This window comes from Leucoraja erinacea, chromosome 40, assembly GCF_028641065.1.
Source record: "Leucoraja erinacea ecotype New England chromosome 40, Leri_hhj_1, whole genome shotgun sequence".
Lineage (NCBI taxonomy): Eukaryota > Metazoa > Chordata > Chondrichthyes > Rajiformes > Rajidae > Leucoraja > Leucoraja erinaceus.
Window position 1 is genome coordinate 1,116,746 of NC_073416.1, and position 10,000 is coordinate 1,126,745.

General features: G+C 53.4%; 1 protein-coding gene across 3 annotated transcripts in view; it reads left to right on the top strand.

The window, feature by feature from the left end:
- The window catches only part of rbms2b (RNA binding motif, single stranded interacting protein 2b), an 85,765-nt gene extending 79,457 nt beyond the window's left edge, over positions 1-6,308 (top strand). For all 3 annotated transcript variants that reach the window (XM_055664472.1, XM_055664473.1, XM_055664474.1), the window contains 4 exons: positions 1,248-1,358; positions 2,342-2,422; positions 3,630-3,716; positions 5,798-6,308. In XM_055664472.1, the coding sequence (XP_055520447.1) occupies positions 1,248-1,358; positions 2,342-2,422; positions 3,630-3,716; positions 5,798-5,803 (285 nt within the window). In that variant the 3' untranslated portion in view covers positions 5,804-6,308. The remainder of the gene's footprint in view (positions 1-1,247; positions 1,359-2,341; positions 2,423-3,629; positions 3,717-5,797) is intronic.
- The last annotated feature ends 3,692 nt before the right edge of the window (positions 6,309-10,000 follow it).

The following is a 10,000-nucleotide window of genomic DNA, read 5'->3' on the forward strand; positions in this document are numbered from 1 at the left end:
GGAGGAGGCCCAGGACAGAAAGGCCAGTGTGGGAATGGGAAGGGGAGTTAAAAATGGTTGGCAACCGGGAGGTTTTGAGGAAGGAACTTAAAGGGGAGGAGAATCTGGGGACGTTAAATTTCATAGGCGATAGGAGCAGAATGAGGCCATTCGGCCCATCCAGTCCACTCCGCCATTCAATCACGGCTGATCTATCTCTCCCTCCCAACCCCATCTTCCTGCCTTCGTAACCTCCCGTAACCCCCGACGACCGTGTCAGTGGACCTGTACCGGGGGGTAAATATACGATTGTGGAAGGTGCCATCTCGGACGGTGATGCTGCCCCACTGTGTCACAGTCAACACCCACCTAGGCCCGAAGCCTAACCACTAGTTCAACGATATGGCATCGTCACACGTCCCGGGGTGCAGTGAAATGCTTTCTTTTGCACACACACACACCCTGGTAAAATCACGTATTAGACTTCACCACGGCAGCACACTAGAGTTGACACATGTCTGGCTCATCAAACAATCTTGTCGTCTGCGAACTGGGCCCCCCGCACCTCCTTAGTTCTCGGCAGCCCCACCCCGCTGGGCCCCCCCCCTACATTCTCGATGTACCCCTCCTCTCTCCACAACGGCCCCCCTCACTCTCTGACCCCCCCCCACTCTCCGACCCCCCCCTCTCTCTCTCCGACCCCCCCCCTCTCTCTTTCTCTGACCCCCCCTCTCTTCTCTCTCTGACCCCCCTCTCTTTCTCTGACCCCCTCTCTCTCTCTCTGACCCCCCTCTCTCTCTCTCTGACCCCCCCTCTCTCTCTCTCTCCCCCCCCCCCCCTCCTCTCTCTCTCCGACTGACCCCCCCTCTCTCTCTCTCCGACCCCCCTCTCTCTCTCTCTCTCTGACCCCCCCTCTCTCTCTCTCCGACCCCCCCTCTCTCTCTCTGACCCCCCCCTCTCTCTCTCTCTCTGACCCCCCCCTCTCTCTCTCTCTGACCCCCCCCCTTCTCTCTGACCCCCTCTCTCTCTCTCTCTCTCTGACCCCCCCCCTCTCTCTCTGACCCCCCTCTCTCTATCTCTCTCACTCCGACCTCCCCCCTCTCTCTCTGCGGGGCGGGCCGGGCCCCTGCGGTGTACCCCAGGAGGGGAGATGGGAGACCCCCTTTGCGTGGGGAGGGGGGGGGGGTGGGGGGGGCTGATGATGGCGAGGGGGACTGGGGAATGGGGGGGTAAAGGCTCATTGTCAGCGTTGCCCTTTGCTCCTGCAGGGAGCAGTGCTCACCCCCACGATGGATCACACCATGTCGATGCAGCCCACGTCAATGATGGGACCATTAACCCAGCAGCTCAGCCATCTCTCCCTGGGCAGTGCGGGAGCGGTAAGTGCCGCCTGGCAGTGTGGCCCACAACCAACCCCTCCCCCCCACCCACCGCTCGCCAGATCCAGCGCGGAAACAGGCCCTTCGGCCCACGGCCCACGACGACCAGCGACCCCCCCGCACACGGACACTATCCTGGCACCTGTTATGTGTCACTTTGCCAAATGCATCCTGCTCTACATGGCATGTAGACTTGGCCCACTACGTCGAGCCCGGCTTGTGGATAAGTTGCCAAAATAAAGATTGAATAGTAGGCGCACGTTCCCTTCGTCTCCACTGCCTAGAAGAGGGGCAATCTCACCCCACCCCCTCCTCACCCCTCCCCTCACCCGCCCCCTCCCCCCCCCATTCCCCCCCCTCACACCCCCTCCCCTCCCCCATCGTCCCCCCATCCCCCCTCCTATCGCCCCCTAGAAGAGAATCTCTCCCACCCCCTCCCCCCCCCCTCCCCAACCTATCCCTGCCCCCATCCCCCTCCCTCAACCCCCCCTCCCCTCCTCCCCCCTCCTATCGCCACTGCCTAGAAGAGGGGAAATCCACCCACCCCCTCACTGCCTAGAAGAGGGGCAATCTCACCACACCCCCTCCCCACCCCCCCCCCCCCCCACCCACCTCCCCCTCCACATCCTAGAAGAGGGGCAATCCATCCCCATCCCCCTCTCCCCATCCCCATCCCCATCCCCATCCCCCCTCCCCCCCACACCCATCACCCTCCCCACCTCCCCCATCCCCCATCCCCATCCCCCCTCCCCCCCTCCCCCCCCACCCATTCCCCTCCCCCACCACCCACCCCCCCCCACCCCCCCCTCCCCCTCCCCCACCCCCCCCCCCAACCCCCCCCCCCACCCCTCCCCCTACCCCCACCCCCTCCCCCACCCCCATCCCCCCCCCCCCTCCCAGAGGGTTCCAGAGGGTTGGGTGTGAGCCTGTGTGGAGCGTTGCTTTGTCACCTTGCCTGTACTAACGGCTTTGTCCTTTTGCAGTACCTGCCTGCCACCACGGCGATACAAGGGACGTACATTCCCCAGTACAACCCCATGCCTCCGTCCAACGTGTCTGTCGAGGTAAGCCCCGCGCGCGCCTTCACCTGCTGGGCGGCCATTTTGTCCCGCCTCGCCTCGCCGCTCCCTCCAGCCCCCTCCGCTGGAGTGACCCCGAACCGAGCCCAGCCCATTTGCCCCGGAACCAGGAACAGGACAGTACAGCACAGCAACAGGCCCTTCGGCCCAACTTGCCCACACTGGCCAACATGTCCCATCTACACTAGTCCCACCTGACTGCGTTTGGCCCATATCCCTCCAAACCCGTCCTATCCATGTACCTGTCTAACTGTTTCTTAAACGTTGGGATAGTCCCAGCCTCAACTACCTCCTCTGGCAGCTCGTTCCATACACCCACCACCCTCTGTGTGAAAAAGTTACCCCTCAGATTCCTATTAAATCTTTCCCCCTTCACATTAAACCTATATCCTCTGGTCCTCGATTCTGGGCAAGAGATTCTGTGCATCTACCCGATCTATTCCTCTCATGATTTTGTACACTGTAGGATTTTGCACCATGAGAAAAAGGTTCTGACTGTCTACCCTCTCTGCACATCTCGTAATTTACCTGTGAAACGTCACCTATCCATGTTCTCCACAGATGCTGCCTGGCCCGCTGAGTAATGGTGCAGCAGCATCTATGGAGCGAAGGAAATAGGCAACGTTTCGGGCCGAAATCCTTCTGGAAATAGGCAACGTTTCGGGCCGAAACCCGGAAGGGTTTCGACCCGAAACGTTACCTATTTCCTTAGCTCCACAGATGCTGCCTGACCCGCTGAGTTACTCCAGCACTCTGTGAAACGTCACCTATCCATGTGCTCCACAGATGCTGCCTGACCCGCTGAGTTATTCCAGCACTCTGTGAAACGTCACCTATCCATGTTCTCCACAGATGCTGCCTGACCCGCTGAGTTACTCCAGCACTCTGTGAAACGTCACCTATCCATGTTCTCCACAGATGCTGCCTGACCCGCTGAGTTACTCCAGCACTCTTTGAAGCATCATCCTATCCATGTTAATTCAGAGATGCTGCCTGACCCGCTGAGTTACTCCCCTCTTCCCACCTCTCCTCCCCCCCCCCCCTCTCTCTCTCTCCGCTCTCCCTCCCCGTCTCTCCCCTTCCCTCTATATATTCCCCTCTCTCTCTCTCTCCGCCCTCTCTCTCTCTCTCTCTCTCTCTCTGTGTGACGGCCACTGTGTGTGTGTGACATCTCCACCTTACCCCATTGCAGGAACCCAACGTCCAGCAGCAGGTTTCTCTGGAAACGACCTCTGACCCCGCAAGCTATCCTACCAGCAGCACAGCAAGTAAACCTGAGGTACCGCACACACACGCTACCCCACCTCCCCCCCTCTCCTCTGCCTCCCCCCCCCCCCCCCCCCCCCCCCCATCTCCCCCTCTCCACCCACTTCCCCCACCGCCACCCCCCCTCGCTCACTCGCGCTGTGAAGGCTTCCACCCATCTTAGGCCGCACGGTGGCAAGGCGGTAGAGTTGCTGCCTCACGGTGCCAGAGACCCGGGTTCCATCCTGACCGCGGGCGCTGTCTGTACGGAGTTTGCACGTTTTCTCCCCGTGACCTGCGTGGGTTTTCTCCGGGTGCTCCGGTTTCCTCCCACACTCCGTGCAGGTTAATTGGCTTCTGTAAATTGTAAATTGTCCCTAGTGTGTGTGTGTAGGATAGTGCTAGCGTGCGGCGTGATCGCTGGCTGTGATGCTAGTCGTAGCTACTCGTGGCATCACGTAGGTCGGGGCGTTTTTCTAGCCTGATGAAAAACGTCCACGTGTAAAAAAAGGTTGTGAATTAGGTCGTGAAAGTGGGACGGCCCTTAACTGGAGCTTGATCATACAATGGCGACATTCAGACACTGCGACGCTGACGTGTGGAAACTTGCTGGCCAGAAAAACGCCCCGACCTACATAGAAAATAGGTGCAGGAGTAGAGGCCATTCGGCCCTTCGAGCCTGCACCATTCGCCATTCAATATGATCATGGCTGGTCATCCAACTCAGTATCCCATCCCTGCCTTCTCTCCATACCACATGATACCTTTAGCCACAAGGGCCACATCTAACTCCCTCTTAAATATAGCCAATGAACTGTGGCCTCAACTACCTTCTGTGGCAGAGAGTTCCAGAGATTCACCACTCTCTGTGTGAAAAATGTTTTTCTCATCTCGGTCCTAAAAGATTTCCCCCTTATCTTTAAACTGTGACCCCTTGTCTTGGACTTCCCCAACATCAGGAACAATCTTCCTGCATCTAGCCTGTCCAACCCCTTAAGAATTTTGTAAGTTCCTATAAGATCCCCCCTCAATCTTCTAAATTCTAGCGTGTACAAGCCGAGTCTATCCAGTCTTTCTTCATATGAAAGTACTGACATCCCAGGAATCAGTCTGGTGAACCTTCTCTGTACTCCCTCTATGGCAAGAATGTCCTTCCTCAGATTAGGAGACCAAAACTACACAATACTCCAGGTGTGGTCTCACCAAGACCCTGTACAACTGCAGTAGAACCTCCCTGCTCCTATACTCAAATCCTCTATGGCAAGAATGTCTTTCCTCAGATTAGGAGACCAAAACTGTACACAATACTCCAGGTGTGGTCTCACCAAGACCCTGTACAACTGCAGTAGAACCTCCCTGCTCCTATACTCAAATCCTCTATGGCAAGAATGTCTTTCATCAGATTAGGAGACCAAAACTGTACACAATACTCCAGGTGTGGTCTCACCAAGACCCTGTACAACTGCAGTAGAACCTCCCTGCTCCTATACTCAAATCCTCTATGGCAAGAATGTCTTTCATCAGATTAGGAGACCAAAACTGTACACAATACTCCAGGTGTGGTCTCACCAAGACCCTGTACAACTGCAGTAGAACCTCCCTGCTCATATACTCAAATCCTCTATGGCAAGAATGTCTTTCCTCAGATTAGGAGACCAAAACTGTACGCAATACTCCAGGTGTGGTCTCACCAAGACCCTGTACAACTGCAGTAGAACCTCCCCTGCTCCTATACTCAGATCCTCTATGGCAAGAATGTCTTTCATCAGATTAGGAGACCAAAACTGTACACAATACTCCATGTGTGGTCTCACCAAGACCCTGTACAACTGCAGTAGAACCTCCCTGCTCCTATACTCAAATCCTCTATGGCAAGAATGTCTTTCATCAGATTAGGAGACCAAAACTGTACGCAATATTCCAGGTGTGGTCTCACCAAGACCCTGTACGTGAATTAGGTTGTGAAAGTGGGACAGGCCCTTTAATTGTCCCCTCTGGAAAAATTGTGTGTGTAGAATCGGTGGGGGTGGGGGTATAAATGGGGCGGTTGACACAAAGTGCCCGTGCGCGCTGTGCCTCGATGAACTCTCTGACCCCCGGCCTCTTCCTTTGCAGACATGAGCGTGAGACGGTGGAAGACCAGCTCTCCTGAACCGCAGTGAGACGGAAACACAAAACTGCTCTGGAGAGGGGCAAACAAAAATCACAGAGAAATTTTTTTTGCACAAGATTTGGAAACAAAAAAAAACACACACAGTAAAGCTTTTCCTTTTATTTGTAAGACATTCAACAAAGAAAGAAAAAAAAACACAGCTATTTTGATAAACTTTCTACTTCAAACTAACCAGACATACCAAACTGCTGACAGAATGTGTGAAAAAGAGGTTTATTTTGTTACAGGAAAGAGAGCATATTTTTTTGGAAAATCTATCGCAAATCATTATTTAAGCATTCTGAATCTGCTCAGAGTGACAGAGGAGAATATTACACATCAGATGTCTTTTTAGCCTTGATAAAAACATTTTTTTTTTTGGTTTTTTTGGTTTTTTTTGTAAAAAAAAAAAAAATGGCAGGTTCTTGGCCATCACTTGGGTGAGAGCTACGACCATGTACAGTCGCGATCTTACATTGATTTTGCTCTTGTCTGACAATTTTACAATGCTGCGGTGCTGAGTGCAATCTCACTTCTGTTCCTTTCTCCTTTTTAATGACCTTTTGTGGGAACACGATAATGAAACGAGGACAAAACGAAAAAAAAAAAAAAAAAAAAAAAAAAAAAAAGAACGCAACTTCAAATGACTGCTTTGGCTTCATCCAGTTCCTTCTCACGTCACCCGCCAAATTCAACCTCGCCGTTGCGATTGGGACTCTAATTAGAGGGGGGACAGATTTCATTAGTGGCTGCCTTCAAAAAAACAATGGCTTCCGGCTGGTTTGTGCTCAGGGTTTAGTGACACAGCAGGCCCTTCGGCCCAGCGAGTCCGTGCCGACCAGCGATCACTCCCACGGTACAATAGCATCGCCCTGCACACACTAGGGCCAATTTACAATCTGTACTGAGGCCAGTTAGTCTACAAACCCCGCACGTCTGTGGAGTGTGTGTGGGAGGAAACCGGAGCGCCAGGAGAAAACCCACGGGGGGTAACGTGCAAACTCCGCACAGACAGCACCCGTAATCGGGATGGAACCCGGGTCTCGGGCGCTGTGAGGCGGCGACTCTACCGCTGTGCCACCGTGGCCGTCCTATGGGTCAGAATCCTTCATCTCCAGTCATGAAAGTTCCCAAGTCGCAAGGTTTTGCAGGGCAGGGTGCCACCTTGCATGCCAGCTCTTTGACTGATGCCACTCACCCACCAGCAGCTACCCGGGTACGATATCCCCATGGACGCATCACGGTGGAGTTGCCCAATCTCCCGTTGTATCGTGCTGTGGGCTCACAAAAGATTCCCACCCCTGCCCCCCACCGCCAATTCCCCGGAGGGGTAAGATTGGCAGGGAGAGACCAGCACGTTGGCATCATTGTGGCACAGCGGGTAGCGGCACCGCCTCGCTGCGCCAGAGACACGGGTTCGATCCTGACGTCTGCGTGTGTGGAGTTTGCACGTTGCTCCGGTTTCCTCCCACATCCCAAAGACGTGCGCGGTATGCGGGTTGATCAGCCGCTCTGTAAATTGCCCCCTTAGGGAGGGAGTGGATGAGAGAGTGGGGTAACACGGAACTAGTGCGGGGATCGCTGGTCGGCACGGACCCAGTTTCCGTGCTGTATCTCAAAACTTAAGCAGAGGTGACTTTTTTGTGCCTTTCAAAGGTTTGTGGATTTGATTGGATGCTGTAAAGGGAGGAGGGACAATCACAGGACGATCGTTCAATTTCAAAGGATCTGTCGGGGTTGAGTCAGTTGGCATTGAAGCCACCCCTATGATATCAGAGCTTGAAATAGATTCAGAGAGCGTTTAGAACGAGCAGACTCACCACAGGAGAGGTTCACCCTGACCCAGAAAGCTCGATACAATTCCAAATGTTACAACCCCCTCCAGTCAATGTGGCCCCTCTAACATGAGTTAGTTCACAGGACAGAACAATAGACAACAGGTGCAGGAGTAGAGGCCATTCGGCCCTTCGAGCCAGCACCGCCATTCAATGTGATCATGGCTGATCATCCCCAATTCTCCCCATATCCCCTGACTCCGCTATCTTCAGGAGCCCTATCTAGCTCTCTCTCTGAGAACCGGCCTCCACCGGCCTCTGAGGCAGAGAATTCCACAGACTCACAACTCTCTGTGTGAAAAAGTGTTCCCTCGTCTCCGTTCCAAATGGCGTACCCCTTATTCTTAAACTGTGTGGTCCCTGCTTCTGGGATCTCTCTGCAAGCCACTCTCAGTATTAACAAACCACTTTATTTAAACCTAGTACGGCACAGGAACAGGCCCTTCGGCCCACCCTGTCTGTGCTGAACATGATGCCAAGACCAACTCTTATCAACCTGCACATGTCCCTCCATATGCACAGAGGGTCGTGGGTGCCTGGAACACGCTGCCAGGGGTTGGGGTGGAGGCGGAGACGATAGTGGTGTTTAAGAGGCGCGTGGATATGCGCCTCACCCGCTGAGTTACTCCAGCATTTTGTGTCCACCTGTCCATGTACCTGTTTCGTAAACGTTGGGATAGTCCCAGCCTCAACTACCTCCTCCGGCAGCTCGTTCCATACACCCACCACCCTCTGTGTGGAAAAAGTTACCCCTCAGATTCCTATTAAATCTTTTCCCCCATCGCCTTAAAGCTGTACCCTCGAGTCTTTGACATTTCCACCCTGAGTGAAAAAATGTTCTGACTGTCTAAATGCAGTTGCTTGTAAACGTGTGTTTTCTGAGTGGAGACTCTGTGTATATGCCTGTGTGTGAGTCTGTGAGTGTATGCATGCGTGTCTGTGCATGTATTTGTGTGTGTGTGTGTGTGTGTGTGTTTGTGAGTGTATGCGTACGTGTCTGTATATGTGTGTGTGTGTTGGACTGTGTGTGCATATGTGTGGGTGTGCATGCGTGTATGTGACTGAGTGTGTGTGTGTGTACATGTATTTGTGTGAGTGTATCTACGTGTGCGTGTGACTGCGCTGTGAGTGTGTGTGTGTATGTGACTGAGTGTGTGTGTGTGTGTATGTGTGTGCGTGCGTGCGTGACTGTGGGTATCTGTGAGTGTGTGTGTGTCTGTGTGTGTGACTGTGAGTGTGTGGTGTGTGCATGTGTGCGTGTGTGTGTGTGTATGTGACTGTGTGTGTGAGTGTGTGACTGTGTGTGTGTGTGTGTGTGTGTATCTGTGAGTGTGTGTGTGTGTGACTGTGAGTGTGTGGTGTGTGTGACTGTGAGTGTGTGGTGTGTGCATCTGTGTGCGTATGTGTGTGTGTGTGTGACTGTGAGTGTGTGTGTGTGTGGATTGATCAGGCAGCTTTGGTTTGCAGCCTAGCCAGTGGCTGGGCATGGTAGTCGGGTGGCAGGCTAGAGTGGAGCGGGCTGGGCCGGGCTGGCACGCCACACACTGCCACCAGGTGGAGCACTGTGTCCTTGCCAAGCTCAAGCTATGCTTCACTCAGTACACAGCCAATGTCATTGTCAATAAGGAGATGACACTTCCAGCAGTGAGACTTAGATTCCTCTTTTATGTCAAAGAAAACAGTGACCATTTAAGTTTAAGTCGCCCTTGAAAATAACTTATCGAGATATTTGCAGGTGGCCATTGCTGAATGCTACTAATGTTCAAATAGACCCAGGGACCATCTTGGCCACAAATTATCCTTTGGTTTACCCAGGCCAAGTGCTGGGAAATGGGACTAGAATAGAAGGGCACTCAGTGGGCCGAAGGGCCTGTTTCTGTGCTGGATAAATAGTAGGCATTGACTACAGAACAGATCAGTGTGTCCATATGCCATTTTATAAATTATACACACATGTATAAATACACTGATCAAGTGCAAATAACAGATAATGGTCTATTAATGTCCAGAGTTTTGTTTGAGTTGAGTTTAATAGCCTGATGGCTGTGGGGGAGTAGCTATTCCTGAACCTGGACGTTGCAGTCTTCAGGCTCCTGTACCTTCTACCTGAAGGTAGCAGGGAGATGAGTGTGTGGCCAGGATGGTGTGTGGGTCTTTGATGATACTGCCAGCCTTTTTGAGGCAGCGACTGCGATAGATCCCCTCGATGGAAGGCAGGTCAGAGCCGATGATGGACTGGGCAGTGTTTACTACTTTTTGTAGACTTTTCCTCTCCAGGGCACTCAAGTTGCCGAACCAAGCCACGATGCAAGCGGTCAGCATGCTCTCTAC